The 21,919-nt window shown below is 37.8% G+C and overlaps 1 protein-coding gene across 1 annotated transcript in view; it reads left to right on the top strand.

The window, feature by feature from the left end:
* The window catches only part of LOC147366884 (uncharacterized), a 636,757-nt gene extending 629,329 nt beyond the window's left edge, over window positions 1-7,428 (top strand). Inside the window, exon 4 of the mRNA XM_086415110.1 lies at window positions 6,907-7,428. Within this exon, the coding sequence (XP_086271236.1) occupies window positions 6,907-6,993 (87 nt within the window). The 3' untranslated portion in view covers window positions 6,994-7,428. The remainder of the gene's footprint in view (window positions 1-6,906) is intronic.
* The last annotated feature ends 14,491 nt before the right edge of the window (window positions 7,429-21,919 follow it).

The following is a 21,919-nucleotide window of genomic DNA, read 5'->3' on the forward strand; positions in this document are numbered from 1 at the left end:
AGGTGAGACAGTAAAATAAATATATCTGGAGCTTATCAGGAAAGAATAGCAGCAGGAGGCTTCTCATGAGGTTATAGGAAATCTGAGGTTTTGGAAAGGACTGAAGTACATGGAAACATTTGTGTGGGAAGTCCAGGAATGTGATCTGCTGTTCCAACTGCTCAATGCTTCACTAATCTGATCCTCTAAGACTCCATGCTCATTAGAACATAAATTATATCATCACAGATTAAAAACATGTTCACCTTTTGGAAAATAATTCATAGTATGAAGGTACAAATTAGAGACTTTTTCCCTTGATTTTGGTTAGCCAGCATCAAACCTATGAGCAAAAATTTAACATAAAGTACAGAGATACTTAAAATAATAAGACGATAGCCAAAGCATCCATTGGCTCATACAGCCCACACTGGGAATTTTTAATGGAAAATAAAATGCTGCAACTGAAATGATTTTATAATTTTAAAATATTTTAAATCCATTTATTTTAATTGAAGCAGTGTTTGTACATAAAGATGCCAAGGTACCTGAAAAGGAATAAACATAAAATGTGGCCAGCCTCATTAATCAAGGTATATAGGTATTTAAGAAGACGATTTGACTCTCTTCTCCTTTCTCTTTCTCTCTCTCTCTCTCTCTCTCCCTCTCACACATGCACACACACACATAAACACTCAGACAAAGACTTGGTAAAAGTCTTTGCCAACTTTCATGATTAGGAACTTTTAAATATCCAGTAGGTCCCTGGAAAAGGAAACTTACTAAGGATAAAATCTAGCGTGTTACAGGCAGTTACCATGCCGATGATGGACATGAGTTCTGAGTAAGCACAAAAACAATGAACAGTATTTAAGTCCAGAAAGATATGAAAACAAATGCCTGATGAATGTCATGAGTGTCAGCTGAACAGATGGAAAGAAGAATGAACCTGCAGGGTGGGGAGACAGAGGTGCTGTCAAAGGTGGTGAAAACAGGAAGCTTCAGCTGGTAGGATACATGGTTAGGAATATAGTACTAACAGCGTTCATTGTAGGTGCCTCCTTCCTCCTCCCCTGCAACAATCACTCCATAAAACTCTCATAAAATACATTGTCCTTCCAGCTTTCTTTATGTATACCCTGCTCTAGAAACTCAACAAAAGAGCAAAATTTCTTCTGCCAGAAGGGAGAGTTAAAGCTTTTTCTTTATCAGGGAATGAGAAATCAGGAAAGACACACAAAACAGAAAAAATGCCACACTTCTTTCATCCTGAATCTTTACCGTTGGAAGATCAGAAACACTGTGACTTGATTTAAGGGGCCTTTTATCATGGCTTTTGAACCACTTAAGGATAAAGACTTTACCCATTCATGTTTCCAACACCCCAAAGCAAGCATAGGGCATTTAGTTAGAAGAGGACACAAACATACTTTGAATTCTGATTCTCAGAGTTCCTACCAGGGCTTCAATCAAAATTCCCCACCGTCTGGTGTGTGTGTGTGTGTTTAATGAGATTTTAAATCACAGGTAAGTTATATATATCTCATGTGCAACTTCCCACAATATTTTCAAGCATTTTTAGCAGTGGAATCTGTTTACGTATTAATTCTAATGGCCAAACCACAATTTATACAACAGATTAAAGTAGAACTGCACTGACCACTAATGGGCAGGGAGGGACTTCCCTGGTGGTCCAGAGGTCAGGATGCCATACTTCCAATGCAGGGGACATTTGGGGACAGGTTTGATCCCCAGTCAGGAAACTAAGATCCCACATGCTGTGTTGTGAGGCAAAAAAATAAAAATAAATAAATAAAATGGGGCAGAGAGCTCAAACTGCTGGATCATCTTTCCTTCATCCTATAAAGTGACCTTGAATATCTTCCATGAAGCATCAGGACTTAAAGTTATTGGAATATCACTGTTCTAATACATTTATTCTTATGTGTACATATATAATGCCTATATATACATATATTTATATTATATATATGTTGTGCATAATTATTACTATATACCATGAGTGCATACGGAACACATTTGTAAAATTAGTACAAATGAAGGATAGATGAGTAATAGTAGCTATGTACCTTGGAAAGCAGTTAATGTATCCATGTACCTGCTGCTGCTGCTGCTAAGTCGCTTCAGTCGTGTCCGACTGTGCGACCCCATAGATGGCAGCCTGCCAGGCTCCCCGTCCATGGGATTCTCCAGGCAAGAACACTGGAGTAGGTTGCCATTTCCTTCTCCAATGCATGAAAGTGAAAAGTGAAAGTGAAGTCACTCAGTCGTGTCCAACTCTTCGCAACCCCATGGACTGCAGCCCACCAGGCTCCTCCATCCATGGGATTTTCCAGGCAAGAGTACTGGAGTGGGGTGCCATCGCCTTCTCCGATGTACCTTCTACAAGACAATTGATTCATCTCTCTGTAACCTAGGCACTATTCCCGTAGAAATTGACTTGCCCCTCAATTTCTCACCTTTTCACTTAATAAAAGTAGAACTTTCCCTTATTTTCCTTTGTTATTGAGGTACAACTTATAATAATAAAGTACACAAATCTCAAGGGTACACCTCCATCCCTGTTACCTACCTATGGACACACCTGTGTATTCCCCACATAGATGACATTGGAGAACATTTCAGCACCCCAGAATGTTCCTTCCAAGGCAATATCATCTCTAGAAGGTAATAATTCTTCTAACCTCTAGCATGCAAAGTCAGTTTTGCCTGTTTTTGAACCTATATAATCCAAAGGATACAGTGTGAGGTTTTTGCAGTGGGCTTCTTTCACTCAGCATATGAGATTCATCCAAGTGCATGTATGTGATATTGGTCCATGGTGATGACCTTGACTTTCATTTTCAGAAGAACAAAAGTTACTTGACCTTTGTACCTTTTCCCTATCAAGCTTCGTCTCAGCATATATCATCATCAGCATTTAGAGGTAAAAAGAATTTTTGTTGTTGTTTAGTTGCTAAGTCATGTCCGAGTCTTTTGCGACCCCATGAACTGTATAGCCCACCAGGCTCCTCGGTCCATGAGATTTCCCAGGCAAGAATACTGAGATGGGTTGCCATTTCCTTCTCCAGGGAGTTTTTCCTTCTCCAGGGGATCTTCCTGACCTGGGGATTGAACACGCTTCTCCTACATTGCAGGTAGATATTTTTTTACCTCTGAGCCACCTGTAAAGCCCCAAAATAACTTTAGGATCTTAAAAATATCTAGCTCAGTAATGTCAAAAATAGGCCTAAGATCATGCCCTTGGTCCTTAGAAAAGCTAGGACTAGGAGAGCCCGGTCTCTTGACTCCCATCAAAAAGACTCTCCATGACCTCCTGCTCCTGTCTCTCTTTTATTTCCTTTCCATCATTTATAATTCCTACTTTTTTTTTTTTTTTTGAGAAGCAATAGGCAAGCTCATCTTCCCTGTTGGTAATCTCCTGAGCAACATGGCTTAAGCTCGTTCTCACTTCCCTTTTGTCCCAAACCCCTACTGCTGCCTTTCATCCTAATTCATCCTCAGGACTTTCAAATCTCTCTTTCAGTACATCACTCTATGAAATCCCCATCACCATGCTGATTACTGATAATTTTCCAGCTATGTTTTAAACTGGACATCCCTGGTGGCTCAGACAGTAAAGAATCCACCTGCAATGCGGGAGAGCTGGGTTCAATCCCTGGGTCAGGAAGATCCCCTGGAGGACAGCATGACAACCCACTCCAGTATTCTTGCCTGGAGAATCCCATGGACAGAGGTGCCTGGCGGGCTACAGTCAGTCCATGGGGTCACAAAAGAGTCAGACATGACTGAGTAACTAAGAACAGCATAATACCAGGTGGCACAGTGGTAAAGAATCTGCCTGTCAATTCAGGAGACGCGGAACCTTTGCAACCTTTTCAGGGTTGCAAAGAGTCAAGTAATGACTGAGCACACATGTGTGCTTAAATGCTTGTTTTCCAGTTTATCTTTCTAGCTTCCTAGTTTCAGATTTTTGAGACTTTTTGCCGGGAGCAGGAGCTCTGCCCCTGGCAAAGGTCATGAGGAAGGAGGCTGGGCATACGCAAAGGCAGGATCGAGCCTCAGGAGTCCCCCTGGTAATTCTTGAGCATCTACCCCCAAAACCAGAGTCTGACTACTTTCTGCTTTGTGCTCTCACCTACACCTCTGACTTTACGGGGGGCTGTACCCCACTACCTCTCTCTGAAAGAAAGAGTTAACTTACAGCTCCAGTTAATAATTCCAGGGTGTGATAGTGTTTCAATCTACAAACTCCTTTGGAAGTCCTCTAGCCTGCCTGAATAGGTTTTTCCAGCCACATGTGATTGCTCAGAGCCTCCCAACTGTGAGAGGCATGAGATGTTCTAAACTGTCTAAATACAGATTCCTTTGAGCAGTTAAAAGATTGATTAGAAATTGTATTGGTGAAGGGTTTTTCACTTGTTGGGCCAATGTTTGCTGCTAAGTCTCCATATCCCTTACCTGCTGTGTCCCTGGCAGTGTATTGATTAATATGATTGGTGTAAGTAGTAGCTTTAATGTTTGTAACCTTGGACCCTTGAGTTAATTCTCTTTCTTGTTATAGCCCACCACACCTTTGCTCTGTAGAAATGCAACTTTATCTAATGCTTTTGAGGGTGGCGCCTGACTAATCACCTTTAGAGAAAAATAAGTTTTCTGAAGAAAGGGTCTTAAAATGTTAACAGGCCTCCAGGCCAGAAAATGATGCAAATCACCTAAGCTTTTGCATATGATAAGTTAGCAGGAAGAAAGCCTGGCTTACTGCATGACTCTACCCCTTCCCCCGTTATACTCTATGCATAACTTAAGGTATAAAAACTACTTTGGAAAATAAAGTGCGGGCCTTGTTCACTGAAACTTGGTCTCCCCATGTCGTTCTTTCTCTCACCTTCTGGCTGAATTATTCAGCCTCTTTTCTCCACTGAATTTCCTCACTGAGCTATCCTTATTTTATTACTCTTTATATCCTTAATTAACGTTTAATTAAGCAGTTGCTTCCTGATCCTCGCCGACGCCGTCCCCGCTTCGAATTCCCTGGATCCACCGGGTCTGGACCCCGGCAACTTTTGATTCCATCTACTGGAAATACTGTCCTATCTAACTTTCCCACCTCACTGTAGCTTTATCATTTTTAATCTGGATCTATGTTCTTCTATATTTGTTCCATCTTCAGATTGGTTCTTACTTCACATCATCTAATAGATTGAAATTATAAAATTATAAAGACATCTGACAGTATCAACAGCCCACAGTGACTGACCAAAAGTAGTAATAAAAACAACAAACATTTACATAGTATTTACTATGTGTCAAGCACAATTTACTTTACACATATTATCTTATTTAATTATTCCAACTACCCTCTACAATAGGTACCATGGTTAAGAATTCTGTTTTATAGATGAGGAAACTGAAGCAAAAAGAAGTAACTCACCTAAGTTCATAAATCTGGTTACTGCTACTGCTGCTAAGGCGCTTCAGTCGTGTCCGACTCTGTGTGACCCCAGAGACGGCAGCCCACCAGGCTCCCCCGTCCTTGGGATTCTCCAGGCAAGAACACCAGAGTGGGTTGCCATTCCCTTCTCCAATGCATGAAAAGTGAAAGTGAAGTCGCTCAGTCCTGTCCGACTCTATGCTACCCCATAGACAGCAGCCCACCAGGTTCCTCTGTCCATGGGATTTTCCAGGCAAGAGTACTGGAGTGGGGTGCCATTGCCTTCTCCATAAATCTGGTTAGGATTTGAATTTAGGGGGTGTGGTTCCAAAGTCAGATTTTAACTGCCTTCCAAAGATGAAGACGGTGTGGGTATAAGAATAAAAGAAGTCATCTTAGGGTGCCTTGAATAAATTTTCAGGAAAAATTTGAAGAGACTTCCAGGATGGCCAGTAATATAGCAGACATAGGAATTTAGTCTGGCAAAGCCATTTAGGGGCCAATGATAGATGGATAAAATGAAGAAGATTTCTAGAGGCTCAGAAATAGCTGGCTTCATATAAGAATAGAAGAAATGAAATTGGCCATTCAACCAGTGCTACAAGGACAAATTGCTGATGTAAACATGATGACTCATCTAGAGAAGGGGATGTCTGGGGTTAGTCCAGAACAATTACTTAGACCAAGTTGGTTTTATAGATTATGTAATGGCAGCCTATACATTTTAAAAAATGCTAGCTCATTGTTTTCTATAATATATTAAATTGGATGAACTAAATGGGCGAAGTAATTGATTTGGCAGAAATTAAACTACATGTAATTTCTTCAAGATCATACACTGTATTTAATTATTTCTATATCATCCATTGTGCCTAGAATAGGATTTTCACATTTTTCATATCAGAATTGCTGAGTTCATATGGGATTTACAGTGCAATTAAAATAGTAATGGATGGTTGCAACATATTAGGACAAAAATAGTCGATATTTATTAAATCTTTACTATGTGTTAGGCCTTCCTCTAAGTGCTTGATGCCATTCAGTCCTTTACAAGATCTTATTTGGAAGATGTTATTCCCATTTTAAAATAAGAAAATTGAGACTCTTAGAAGTTATACAACAGGTTCACGGTGGAATAAGTGGTAAAGCTGCAACTCAAATAAATTTATTTGCCTCTAGAACCAAAGGTAATATATTATCCACCATACCAGAGACAGACCAAGAGAGACTGAGACAGAGAACTGAACATTTGTACCTGTATGTATTATGTTGGTGCAAACATAATTGCGGGTTCAGACTGTGAATTTTAAATCATTATAAATACGCTCAAACACATCTTTATTAATCAAAATAGGAACCATTGCAATCAACACATTTTTGCCAACAAGAAATAAGTTTCTTTATTCCTGTGCCATAAAAATTCATCCTTCAGATTTGATGAACTCTTAGAAAGCATTTTCTGCCTCCTGCAGGTTGTGGAACTCCTTTCCCTGCAAAACCTTGTCAAGATGCTTGAAGAAGTGACAGTTGGTAAGAAGTCAGGTGAATATGGTAGATGATGCAAAATTTCAAAGTCCAATTTGTTCAACTTTGGGAACATTGATTGTATGACTTGCAATTGGGTGTTGTTGTAGAGAAGAATTGGGCCTTTTCTGTTGACCAACACCGGCTGCAGGACTTGCAGTTTTTGGTGCATTGCATCAATTTGTTGAGCACACTTCTCAGATGTAATGATTTCGCCAGTATTCAGAAAGCTGAGATGGATCAGATCAGGAGCAAACGACCAAACAGTGACCATTACCTTGTTTTGTTGTAAGTTTGGCTTTAGGAAGTGTACTGGAGGTTTTTCTCAGTCCAACCACTGAGTGGGCTGTCGCCAATTGTCGTATACAATTCACTTTTCATCACAGATCACAATCAGATCGAGAAATGGTTTGTTGTTGTGTAGAATAAAAGAAGACGACACTTAAAAACAATGATTATTATTTTTTTAATTGCGGTCAGCTCATGAGGCATCCACTTATCAAGCTTTTTCAGCTTTCTAAGTTGCTTCAAATGCCAAATGACCATAGAAAGGTTGATGTTGAGTACTTGGGCAGCTCCTCATATAGTTGTAAGAGAATCAGCTTCAATGATCTTCTCCATTGGTCATTGTCAACTTCCAATGGCTGGTCACTACACTCCTCATCTTCAAGGCTCTAGTCTCCTTTGCAAAACTTCCTGAAGCACCACCACACTGTATGTTCATTAGTAGTTCCTGGGCCAAATTCGTTGTTGTTGCATTCTTGGCTGGCTTTACAACCCATTTTGAACTGGAATAAGAAAATCGCTCAAATTTGCTTTTGGTCTAACATACTTTCCCTAGTCTAAAATAAATTTCAAATAAATAGCAATTAATAAGTCATTAGCAGAAAAACATAAAGCCAGAAATATGCATTAAAATGATGTATAACATAACTGCATTTATTTAATAATCTATTCCAATTACAAACAGCAAAGTTCAACAATGCAAAACTGCACTTACTTCTGCACCAACTTAAAATAGAAGCAATATTAATTTAATGGATGCTAATGAAATGGCTATACAGAGCTCTGAAATGTTTTATTTGAGATTATCAGACCATAATTCTATTTCCCCCACACATGCCTTCTATTGTGAGGCTCAAGATCTACATGAAAAAAAATCTCTGGTCAGTGATTATGTCTATGAATCCATTAGGAATGAATAGTGCCAAATATATCTTCTGCTGTTTGTGCTTTGTAAACTACTTTCTCTTATTTAATCTCATTTTATGATCACAATCTTGAAATGTAGTTCAGGGATTCTTATGCAAAAGCCCAGTCACGGGAAAGGACTTTGAGGTCCTAGTTCACAGCAATACAGTGATAGAAGATCACCACAATAGAACCCAGAGCTACTGATCCTCAATCTTGACCCAGGTCTTGCTCCTTAGTTTTATTTAAATTGAATCTCTTTCCTTATCATATGCCTGCAGTATTTACTCAGCTCTGTGTCTAACCCAAAAAAAGGTCTACAGAAAACATAAATTGAAAGAAGACAAGCTTTTCTGCCTGAATAGCTGAAATTTTAAAGATACAGTAAGATGGGTTTTACCACCTAATGATGACATCATTAATCGAGCTTTATTATCATTGTGAGTGCCCCAGAAAGTACAATACTTGGTAAGTGCAAGCTTTCAGACAAAAGCGAACATGAGTTGTTATTTTTTAAGTTGGTCAATTGCACCCCTCTTAAAAGATCAAGCTTTCACATCAGCACACCTGAATCCAGATCCTAACCTCAACTTGTATCATTAGTGGTAGGGGCAAGTTAGACTCAAGATCTTAGTTTCCTCACCTATAGAAATGATCTAACAATACTGCTGTTTAGGATAGTTGTGAATATTAAATAAATCACATAAGGTATTCAAATAGTACCTACACAAGGGTAAATAATAACTGGCAGTTATTACTTTACCATCATCATTATCATAGTTTTATATTTTATTTATAAGAGCATTGGTTGTAATACTTCCTATTTTATACCATAAAGAAGGGATAAGGTTTCAATCCAACCCTGCCTTGCCATTGACTATAAGATGCATCAAATTCAAGAATTTTAACAAAGTGAAAAAAAAAAAGTTTCATCTTAAGTACATAAAATACAGTACAGATATGCACTCGCATGTGTGTGTGTGTGTGCGTGTGTGTGTTTTCAAAGATTTAAACTTTTCTTTCCCAAAGAAAGTTTAAGAGCAGTTTTCTGTGCAACAAAGTGAAATTCTTTCAACAGTACAATCAAAATGTTCTAAGGTACAGAGCACTCTGTGTGTTTCTCTAGTTAGTATATTTTTAAACTTATGAATGCTATTTTCATAATGAGCATGTGCTCACAGGTTTTTGTGGTGGGCTAATGATATATATTGCTAGTAACAAATAAATATTTCTGCTATGTCATTTGAAAAGTAAAACATATTCTTGTTTATAACCAGATAAATACACTTGCAGATGTTTTCCCGTAAAAAGAAGGGATATCTAGTGAATTTCAGGAACTTAATTGGAATGACAAAGTTCAAACTACTGCCAAAGCCAACACATAAGGTTTATATATAGACAGAGAAGAACAGATTTTACTATGTTGTTGAGATTTTTATTTCTTGGTTCACGTTTTCCATTACTGCTTGGTCAGTAGCCATGAAGGATTCAGGGTGGTTTCACTCAATAAACGCCTCTAGTCCCCCATCCTCCTCTCCTAACTTTATTCAAAACTAAGCACAAATCTAAACAAAGATTAAATATCTAGAGAACATAGCAAATCATTAGAGAGCAATATTAAACTTGTCTTGCATATTTGAAGATAATCTAATATATAAGCTATCTTTGGAACAAGGACTTTAAGGTTTAATGATATCATGACATGACCCTAGTATAACTAAATGGCTCACGACAGTTGATTCAAAATTGTAGACATTTTCACTATCACAGTAATTGACAAGATCAAATGCATGGATCCAATTCAGGATGTTCTTTTGTTGGAAGTAAAGATACATGATATAGCAGTAGTTATTTGACTACCATGGCTCACCATTCTCAAATGAAGGCCTCATTTATTATGGACACTTGCAGTGAGTTTAAAAGGAAAAGAGCTTTCAGAACAACAACTTACAGTAAATGACAAAAATTGAAACATGAAATGTTTTCTAAACATTTTGTGAGTTTTTAAATTCATTTTATTTTAAAGTGTGTTTTAAAATGCTCTTCTTTGGGGAATAGAATACAGAGATGGCCAAGATTGTGATTCCTGTTATAATTCTAGATTTGAAAGGTAGACAATCTTTGAAGGTGCACTTAAAGAAGTGACTGTAAATCACTGAATCTAAGATGACTTTGATTATAAAATGGAACCTCAAACATATGTGCCACTAAGAACAAAAATATACTGGCAATCAAATTATGATGCACCATCAATTATTGCATTTCAATTTCTGAGAAGCTAAAATGTGAAAATATAAATAACTTAGATTGATAAAATATGGTAGTTTCCATGATAAAATGTAGCCACATCACCTGGGAAGCATTCAAAGAAAACCACATATAGAGAAAGCCTGGGAACTTGATTACTTCAGGAGGCATAGAGGAGCTCCCACACAACTATGGATGCTTTGGAACTACCCTATGAAATAGATCCTTGATTCTGTACCCTAGAAGTTCAAGAGACCTCCACTACTCACTCTCTTCTACCTGCCAGTGCAAATTCCAGAGCAAAGAAAATATTCACAGCTTACAAGACCAGCTGATTGAATGTCCCCTGCCACTTTTGCACAAAGAAGGTTCAAAAAAGAATTCTAATTCTCATTTAAATAAAATTACTTATAAAGGTATTGCAAAGGGAGGCCTAAAGAATGATAAATCACTGATATCTTAGAGGAACCATGACCTATATAGGCTTTCATATTCTGGAACCATATGAGAGTTTTGTTCTTTCAAGGCAAGTGAATGTTTCAAATCTCCCTTTTGCCCACCAGCCACATTGTAATTCATTAAGCCAATTGGGACAAGTACAATGTACTATGGGGGATAGGGAGATGGAGGACAAATACTGAAAACCATATTCCAAAGGATTGTGCTGTGTGCTTAGTCACCTCAGTCATATCCTAAGCTTTGTGACCCCATGGACTGTAGCTCACCAGGCTTCTCTGTCCATGGGACTCTTCAGGCAAGAATACTGGAGGGGGTTGCCATGCCCTCCCCCAGGGTATGTTCCCAACCCAGGGCTCCAATCCACTTCTCTTGCATTGGCAGGTGGGTTCCTTACCAGTAGTGCCACCTGGAAAACTCAAATCAAGACAGTTGATCCAAATAGTTGAGTATTCGAGGGCTAGCTTGACAACAGTAAAAGAGCCATACACACACACACACATACATGCAAAACAGGTCATGGAAACAAGAATGCTAACAAGTAGTGGTAAAGGAAGCAAACGAAGTTTATTTGAATGTATTGTAGATGTAATACAAGAATCTTAGAACCTTTTTCCATACATCTAGCATGTTTGGAGATGCATAAACCCTATTCTCTTCCCAGGTGGAACAGTGGTAAAGAATCCCCCTGCCAATGTAGGAGACACAAGAGATGCAGGTTCGATCCCTCAGTTGAGAAGATCACCTGGAGCAGGAAACACCAACCCACTCCAGTATTCTTGCCTGGAAAATTTCATGGACGGAGGAGCTTGGCAGGCTAAAGTCCCTGGGATAGCAAAGAGTTCAGACAGGACTGAGCATGCACACAGTACAAGCCCTATTCTACAGGGTGAGAAATGAGGCAATCAGCAGCAGCATTCTTAACTAGCTCCTTCTTCTCAACTCCCAGTAATAAATGAGATTTCTGAAGGGAAGGAAATTCTAGGGGCATCATCTCTCCAGGATATACTTGAAAAAAAAATTCTAAATTTTGCAGACATTATAGAAGAGCTGTTCATATCCAGACATCTTCATATTTGAATACTTCAGAAAAGGAGAAAAAGACTAAATCAACTTACATGTACATAGTCCACCAAATTTCCATGAACCTATGTGAGCAGAAAGTTGCCCCCAAACTGTGCAGAGTCTTTACTATTTCTTTTTTCTTTTCTATATTTTTTCTCCTTTGTTAAAAAAAAAAAGGAAACGGCATCAAGAAAAAATGTGCAGAAACTGTGTACCTATTCAATGTGCACAAACAGCAAATCACAAGGAAACCCAACTTCCAGTGTGCCAAACTCCACAGAACCCTGAAATAACTTCAGCTGAACTGTGAGGCAAAGGGTTTAGGTTGCTTTTAAGTTTAATGTTTAAGGAGTGTGAAAAGAAGGTAATAACATTGTGTGAAATATAATATTTTTTTTTTCAAATTACTTTTAAACTCTTTTTTATTTTAAATTATATGTACACTTTTATAAGCATGATTCTATCATTTTTGATAGATTTCAGGGACTTACCTGAGCTGTGGAACCTGAGGATTTTGCATATATCTGGAGTCCTTGTCCTTTAACTCACTGGGTGCCTCATAGAGCAAAGCAGCTGTATGCCTAACCAGCATTTCGATCCTTGTGTACCGCACAGTGGCCCTGAGAACCAGAGGATAGAAGAGGCCTCACAAACACTGCTGGGCCTTCCTGCCATGAGGAAGGAGCACTCTCTCCTACATGACAACAGAAGGCAAATTTCTGCTCACTGACCTCAGTTTTTTGTTAATACAATTGGTGCTATGCTCCCAAGTAAAGAATTAGCTCTGATATGAAATAAAAATTCCTCTTAAGATTGGGGCAACATTCAAAAAAAATGATGTGATTAAAAGGACAAGATTTCTTTCAATTCATGAAAAATATCCTCCTAAAATAACATTTGTACGGCCCAAAATGAAACTAATGATTCTAAGAAACAGAGCCCTCCTAGGGCTTGTTCCAATTCTTCTAAATGTAGAAGATATTACTTTAAATACAATTTGAGCACCCTGATTTCCCTGAAGGCAGCCATTGTCTTCCATCCCTTTAAATGCTGTGGGTCTTCTGTGTGAGTTTCCTTAACTTCGACAGGAAGCATCCTGCTGTAGGTCAGAGTTAGTTTTAAATCTGTTGAGTACCTATTAATGCATTGTGTGCTTTTTTGTATCTTGATTTTATTTAACATTCACAACCCTGAGATATACCTATTAATATCTCCATGTTTAAGGATAAGGACGCAAAATATCACAGAGGTTAAATAAAATGTTTAGAGACAAATTATATTTGTTTCCATATTTTGTTGTTCTTGCTGTCATGACCTTTTGGTTTTTAATTGAAGTATTGTTAATTTATAATGTTTCAGGTATATAGGGAGTGATTCCCTTCATAGATATGTACATTCTTTTTCATTTTTTTCTTATAGGTTATTACAAAATATTGAGTATAGTTCTCTTTGCTGTACTGTAGTCCTTGGTTACCTATTTTATGCATGGTAGTTTGTATCTGCTAATCCCAAACTCATTTATCCCTTCTGCCTTTCCCCTCTGGTAACCATAAGTTTGTCTTCTATGTCTGTTGGTCTATTTCTGTTTTGTATATAAGTTCATTTGTATCATTTTTAAGTTAAAGGATTACCATTTGGACTCAGTTTTGTCTAGTTACACAATCTATCAAATCTATTCTATTTTCATAAAATCCTGCCCCTAACAATGAATAATTCAGTGGAATTTTGCTAAGAACCGTGGAGCACAACTAACCTTGAGCAGTGGTAAATAAATTCAACATATAAATGTAGGAATAAAAAAATGAGAGACAGAGAGAGAGAAAATAGTAGAAACAGTTCAACTACAGACAAATTAGCCACCAGTCCTGAGAGTTAGCCTCTAGGCTGTACACTTTACAAAGAAGAAAATAGAGCTTAAAGTATTGAAGATATATCCTTTTCTGGGATAATGGAGGTTTCTATAGCAAAAGACTGCATGTAGATGAATCTTTAGCAGAGCTTTGATTGGGTGGTGGTGAGTTCTGTGGTATTTCTCAACATTTTGTGCATAGCAATCACCTGGGATCTTGTTTACCTATAGATTCTGGCTCTGGGAGTCTGAAACAGACCCAGGATTCTGCATCTAACAAGCTCCCAAGTGATGCTGATGCTGCTGTGATCCAAGGACCACACACTGAGTAGCAAGCTGCCACTGCTAAGTCACTTCAGTCATGTCCGACTCTGTGTGACCCCATAGATGGCAGCCCACCAGGCTCCCCCGTCCCTGGGATTCTCCAGGCAAGAACACTGGAGTGGGTTGCCGTTTCCTTCTCCAATGCATGAAAGTGAAAAGTGAAAGTGAAGTCGCTCCGTCGTGTCTGACCTTCAGCGACCCCATGGACTGCAGTCTACCAAGCTCCTCCATCCATGGGATTTTCCAGGCAGGAGTACTGGAGTGGGGTGCCATCTCCTTCTCTGTGAGTAGCAAAGGTCTAGAGGAAATCGTTAACCAGGGCTTCAGAGAGAATAGTACTAGAAACCAAACTCCACCACTTAATCAGCATGTGAATTAACTGTTCATAACTCTGAACTGTTTCTTTGTCAGTAAAGTGGAAATTATGATAATATTAATTAGCATTCTATGCCAGGCACTGTTATAATATTAACTCTTTTAATATTTACAATACTTTAATTTTACTATTCATGATGATGAAAATGTTATTATAGAAAGCTTAAATAACCTGCACCCAAGCCATGTGACTAAGTGGCCAGGAGTAAATTCATATCCACTCAGCTTAGCTCAGGAGTCCACTATTTGCAACCACACCTTAGTGGAACAAATATGGAAGTCCTGCCAGCAGGCATGTACAATACCACATTTAGTGCCCAGTAATCTGAGTTCTACTTCCCTTCTCCTACAGCAAGTTTGGTTGTCCTTAAGCAGAATCTACTTACAACAGAAACTTTAGAGAATGATACCACTTTGTAAGATGCATTTTTCACATTGATCTCTCTGGTGGACTTTCTTTAGCTGTAGAGAATCTGCAATGTTAGAGATCTGCATGAATTGCTACTGTTGACAGAAGGCGCTGTTTTGATCTCTCATCATTACTGGATCCATATGTTTCCCTTCTTTCTAAAGGTTCCAAAAAATTCTGCAATACATAGAAAATAGCATTTGCTACAGTTATGACTTTATATGTTGCCCTTAGAAGAATAAAGATCTAGCCTTATTAAATACAAAACAGTGGTAGCTTATTGAACAAAGATTTATCAAAGTCTTGTTTTGTAGAAAGCTTCCCTGATTTTTAAAAAATTTTCATTAAGGTTTTTATAAATTAAAAACTACCTCTTTTTAAAAGTGTAACTATTATGTTAAAACTAGAAACAATAGAAAAAGTACTTTGCATCCACTGCTTTGCATATAAACTTATCTACCATGAACAGACTTATATAGGAAATGACTGAGTGAAAATGATATTATATACCATAATGACAGAATAGTTTGCTTCTAGAAGGAGCTTCAAATATTTCATATTCAAACTTTATTATTAATATATTCTAAAGTATGAAAGTTGTTTATCTTCTTGATGTCACTGCTAAAGAATGATGAGGCATTTTTGGTGGAGGGAACTTTCTGGAAACAGCTTATATTTCTGGAAATATTTCTCTCATATGATAGAATTGTTTCTTTTTTTCTTTTCTACAACAGGGCTGCTTCTTGCCACATCTGTCATTTGATAAAGCACACTTTGGCAATTCCCAATTTTTACAGTAAATGTGTTCTGGGTAAATGCTTATGTGGAGAAACAGATGATGATAACAAATTGTCTTTAGGGGAAAATATGAAAAATAATAAAGAATTTGTCTTTTAAGAGTATGCGATGCAGTGATGATCTAGAGATAAGTGATACCAGATTTATTACTTTATTTTTAATTAATTAATGTATTTGGTTGAACTGGGTCTACATGGCTGCACACAGGCTCTCTCTAGTTACAGTGATGGGGGTGTTACTGTTTGTTGCGGTGCACAGGCTTTTTATTGCCGTGACTTTTCTTGCTGCAGAGCACAGGCTCTGGGCACATAGGTTCCAATAGTAGTGGTGCAGGCATAGTAGTTGTGGTGCATGGCCTTAATTGCTTTGAGGCTTGTGGAATTTGTTCAGACCAGGGATTGAAACTCCATCTCCTGTACCACCAGGAACATCCAAGGTTTTTGTTTTTTTTTTTAATTTAAATTCTAATGATTAAACCAGCATGGTATAGATGAATGAGGGCAAGGATGTACAACAGAGAACCCAGAAATAAATTCAAAACCATACAGCAATTTAGAATGTAAAAGAGGGGCAACTGAATCCAGTTGATAATATCAATAATACTCAGTAAGTAGTGTTGAGACAATTATGTAGTCACTTGAAAACATAAACTGGATACATACAGGACACTTTACACCAACTGTAAATTTATTTATTTTTTCTTTATACATATATTCAAAGCTTTAATTATTTTCAAACTAGTGGTTATTGGTTTTTTTTGTTTTTAATTTTACAATATTGTATTGGTTTTGCTATACATTGACATGAATCTGCCACGGGGTGAACATGTGTTCCCCATCCTGAACTCCACTCCCACTTCCCTCACTGTACCATCCCTCTGGGTCATCCTGGTACACCAGCCCCGAGCATCCTATGTCATGCATCGGACCTGGACTGGCAATTCATTTTACATATGATAATATACATGTTCAATGCCATTCTCCCAAATTATCCCAATCTTGCCCTCTCCCACGGAGTCCAAAAGACTGTTCTATACATCTGTGTCTCTTTTTCTGTCTCGCATACAGGGTTATCATTACCATCTTTCTTAATTCATATATATGCATTATTATACTGATTCAAATACATTCTTTTTAACGGCTGAGTAATACTCCATTGGGTAAATGTACCACAGCTTTCTTATCCATTCATCTGATGGACATCTAGGTTGCTTCATTGTCCTGGCTATTATAAACAGTGCTGTGATGAACACTGGGGTACACGTGTCTCTTTCAATTCTGGTTTTCTCGGTGTGTATGCCCAGAGGTGGAATTGCTGGGTGGTATGGCAGTTCTATTTCCAGTTTTTTAAGGAATCTCCACACTGTTCTCCTTGGTGGCTGTATTAGTTTGCATTCCCACCAACAGTGTAAGAGGGTTCCCTTTTCTCCACACCCTCTCCAGCATTTATTGCTTATGGACTTTCGGATAGCAGCCATTCTGACTAGCTTGAAATGGTACCTCATTGTGGTTTTGATTTGCATTTCTGTGATAATAAGTGATGTTGAGCATCTTTTCATGTGTTTGTTAACCATCTGTATGTCTTCTTTGGAGAAATGTCTGTTTAGTTCTTTGGCGCATTTTTTCACTGGTCGTTTATTCTTCTGGAATTGAGCTGCAGGAGTTGCTTATGTATTTTTGAGTTTAATTATTTGTCAGTTGCTTTGTTTGCTATTATTTTCCCCCTTTCTGAAGGCTGTATTTTCACCTTGCTTATAGTTTCCTTTGATGTGCAGAAGCTTTTAAGTTTAATTAGGTCCCATTTGTTTATTTTTGCTTTTATTTCCAATATTCTGGGAGGTGGGTCATAGAGGATCCTGCTGTGATTTATGTTAAGAGTGTTTTGCTTATGGTCTCCTCTAGGAGTTTTATAGTTTCTGGTCTTACGTTGAGATCTTTAATCCATTTTGAGTTTATTTTTGTGTATGGTGTTAGAAAGTGTTCTAGTTTCATTCTTTTACAAGTGGTTGACCAGTTTTCCCAGCACCACTTGTTAAAGAGATTGTCTTTTCTCCATTGTATATTCTTGCCTCCTTTGTCAAAGATAAGGTGTCCATAGGTGCGTGGATTTATCTCTGGGCTTTCTATTTTGTTCCATTGATCTATATTTCTGTCTTTGTGCCAGTACCATACTGTCTTGATGACTGTGGCTTTGTAGTAGAGCCTGAAGTCAGGCAGATTGATTCCTTCAGTTCCATTCTTCTTTCTCAAGATTGTTTTGGCTATTTGAGGTTTTTTGTATTTCCACAAATTGTGAAATTATTTGTTCTAGCTCTATTGAAAATACCGTTGGTAGCTTGATAGGATTGCATTGAATCTATAGATTGCTTTGGGTAGTATACTCATTTTCACTATATTGATTCTTCTGATCCATGAACACGGTATATTTCTCCATCTATTAGTGTCCTCTTTGATTTCTTTCACCAGAGTTTTATAGTTTTCTATATATAGGCCCTTTGTTTCTTTACGTAGATATATTCCTAAGTATTTTATTCTTTTTGTTGCAATGGTGAATGGAATTGTTTCCTTAATTTCTCTTTCTATTTTCTCATTATTAATGTATAGGAATGCAAGGGATTTCTGTGTGTTGATTTTATATCCTGCCACTTTACTATATTCATTGATTAACTCTAGTAATTTTCTGGTGGCGTCTTTAGGGTTTTCTATGTAGAGGATCATGTCATCTACAAACAGTGAGTGTTTTACTTCTTCTTTTCCAATTTGGATTCTTTTATTTCTTTTTCTGCTCTGATTGCTGTGGCCAAAACTTCCAAAACTATGTTGAATAGTAGTGGTGAGAGTGGGCACCCTTGTCTTGTTCCTGACTTTAGGGAAATGCTTTCAATTTTTCACTATTGAGGACAATGTTTGCTGTGGGTTTGTCATATATAGCTTTTATTATGTTAAGGTATGTTCCTTCTATGCCTGCTTTCTGGAGGGTTTTTATCATAAATGAATGTTGAATTTTGTCAAAGGCTTTCTCTGCATCTATTGAGATAATCATATGGCTTGTATTTTTCAATTTGTTAATGTGGTGTATTACATTGATTGATTTGTGGATATTGAAGAATCCTTGCATCCTTGGGATAAAGCCCACTTGGTCATGATGTATGATCTTTTTAATGTGTTGTTGGATTCTGATTGCTAGAATTTTGTTAAGGATTTTTGCATCTATGTTCATCAGTGATATTGGCCTGTAGTTTTCTTTTTTTGTGGCATCTTTGTCAGGTTTTGGTATTAGGGTGATGGTGGCCTCATAGAATGAGTTTGGAAGTTTACCTTCCTCTGCAGTTTTCTGGAAGTTTGAGTAGGAAAGCTGTTGGCTCTTCTCTTAATTTTTGGTACAATTCGGCTGTGAATCCATCTGGACCTGGGCTTTTGTTTGCTGGAAGATATCTGATTACAGTTTCAATTTCCGTGCTTGTGATGGGTCTGTTAAGATTTCTATTTCTTCCTGGTCCAGTTTTGGAAAGTCGTACTTTTCTAAGAATTTGTCCATTTCTTCCAAGTTGTCCATTTTTTGGCATATAATTGCTGATAGTAGTCTCTTATGATCCTTTGTATTTCTGTGTTGTCTGTTGTTATCTCTCCATTTTCATTTCTAATTTTATTGATTTGATTTTTCTCCCTCTGTTTCTTGATGAGTCTGGCTAATGGTCTGTCAATTTTATTTATCCTCTCAAAGAACCAGCTTTTGGCTTTGTTGATTTTTGCTATGGTCTCTTGCTTCTTTTGCATTTATTTCTGCCCTAATTTTTAAGATTTCTTTCCTTCTGCTAACCCTGGCATTCTTCATTTCTTCCTATTCTAGTTGCTTTAGGTGTAGAGTTAGGTTATTATTTGACTTTTTTCTTGTTTCTTTAGGTATGCCTGTATTGCTATGAACCTTCCCCTTAGCACTGCTTTTACAGTGTCCCACAGGTTTTGGGTTGTTGTGTTTTAATTTTCATTCATTTCTATGCATATTTTGATTTCTTCTGTGATTTCTTGGTTATTCAGCAGCGTGTTGTTCACCCTCCATATGTTGGAATTTTTAATAGTTTTTCTCCTGTAATTGAGATCTAATCTTACTGCATTGTGGCCAGAAAAGATGCTTGGAATGATTTCAATTTTTTTTTTTAATTTACCAAGGCTAGATTTATGGCCTAGGATGTGATATCCTGGAGAAGGTTCTATGTGCACTTGAGAAAAAGGTGAAATTCATGGTTTTGGGGTGAAATGTCCTATAGATATTAATTAGGTCTAACTGGTCTATTGTATCATTTAAAGTCTGTGTTTTCTTGTTAATTTTCTGTTTAGTTGATCTATCCATAGGTGTGAGTGGGGTATCAAAGACTCCCACTATTATTGTTATTGTTAATTTCCCCTTTCAAACGTGTTAGCATTTGTCTTACATATTGTTGTGTTCCTATGTTGGGTGCATATATTTATAATTGTTATATCTTCTTCTTGGATCAATCCTTTGATCATTATGTAGTGTCCTTCTTTGTCTCTTTTCACGGCCTTTGTTTTAAAGTCTATTTTATCTGATATGAGTGTTGCTACTCCTGCTTTCTTTTGGTCTCTATTTGCGTGGAATATCTTTTTCCAGCCCTTCTTTCAGTCTGTATGTGTCCCTTGTTTTGAGGTGGGTCTCTTGTAGACAACATATCTTGTTTTTGTATCCATTCAGCCAGTGTTTGTCTTTTGGTTGGGGCATTCAACCCATTTACATTTAAGGTAATTATTGATAAGTATGTTCCCATTGCCATTTACTTTATTGTTTTGGGTTTGAGTTTATACACCCTTTTTGTGTTTCCTGTCTAGAGAAGATCCTTTAGCATTTGTTGGAGAGCTGGTTTGTTGGTGCTGAATTCTCTCAGCTTTTGCTTGTCTGTAAAGCTTTTGATTTCCCCTTCATATTTGAATGAGATCTTTGCTGGGTACAGTAATCTGGGCTGTAGGTTATTTTCTTTCATCACTTTAAGTACGTCCTGCCATTCCCTCCTGGTCTGAAGAGTTTCTATTAAAAGATCAGCTGTTATCCTTAAGGGAATCCCCTTGTGTGTTATTTGTTGTTTTTCCCTTGCTGCTTTTAATATTTGTTATTTGTGTTTATTTTTGTTAATTTGATTAATATGTGTCTTGGGGTGTTTCACCTTGGGTTTATCCTGTTTGGGACTCTCTGGGTTTCTTGGACTTGGGTGATTATTTCCTTCCCCATTTTAGGGAAGTTTTCAACTATTATCTCCTCAAGTATTTTCTCATGGTCTTTCTTTTTGTCTTCTTCTTCTGGGACTCCTATGATCCGAATGTTGGGGCATTTAACATTGTCCCAGAGGTCTCTGAGATTGTCCTCATTTCTTTTCATTCATTTTTCTTTTTTCCTCTCTGTTTCATCTATTTCTACCATTCTATCTTCTACCTCACTTATCCTATCTTCTGCCTCTGTTATTTTACTGTTGGTTCCCTCCAGAGTGTTTTTGATCTCATTTATTGCATTATTCATTATATATTGACTCTTTTATTTCTTCTAGGTCCTTGTTAAACCTTTCTTGCATCTTCTTAATCTTTGTCTCCAGGCTTTTTATCTGTAACTCCATTTTGTTTTCACGATTTTGGATCATTTTCACTATCATTATTTGGAATTCTTCATCAAGTAGATTCCCTATCTCTTCCTCTTTTGTTTGGTTTGGTGGGCATTTATCCTGTTCCTTTACCTACTGGGTATTTCTCTGCCTCTTCATCTTGTTTATATTGCTGTGTTTGGGCTGGCCTTTCTATATTCTGGCAGTTGGTGGTTTCTCTTTATTGTGGAGGTTCCTCAGTGTGGGTGGGGTTGGATGGGTGGCTTGTCAAGGTTTTCTGGTTAAGGAAGTTTGTGTCAGTGTTCTGGTGGGTGGAGCTGGAGTTCTTCTTTCTGAAGTGCAATGAAGTGTCCAGTAATAAGTTTTGAGATGTCAGTGGGTTTGGTGTGACTTTGGTCAGCCTGTATGTTGAGGCTCAGGGCTATGTTCCTGTGTTGCTGGAGAATTTGTGTGGTATGTCTTGCTCTGGAGCTTGTTGACCCTTGGGTGGTGCTTGGTTTCAGTGCAGGTATGGAGGCGTTTGATGAGCTCCTATCGATTAATGTTCCCTGGATTCAGGAGTTCTCTGGCGTTCTCAGGATTTGAACTTAAGCCTCCTGTCTCTGATTTTCAGTATTATTCTTGCAGTATCCTCAAGACTTC

Source organism: Bos grunniens, chromosome 8, assembly GCF_055505025.1.
Source record: "Bos grunniens cultivar Pamir isolate PY7600 chromosome 8, Bosgru_T2T1.0, whole genome shotgun sequence".
NCBI classification, from domain to species: Eukaryota; Metazoa; Chordata; class Mammalia; order Artiodactyla; family Bovidae; genus Bos; species Bos grunniens.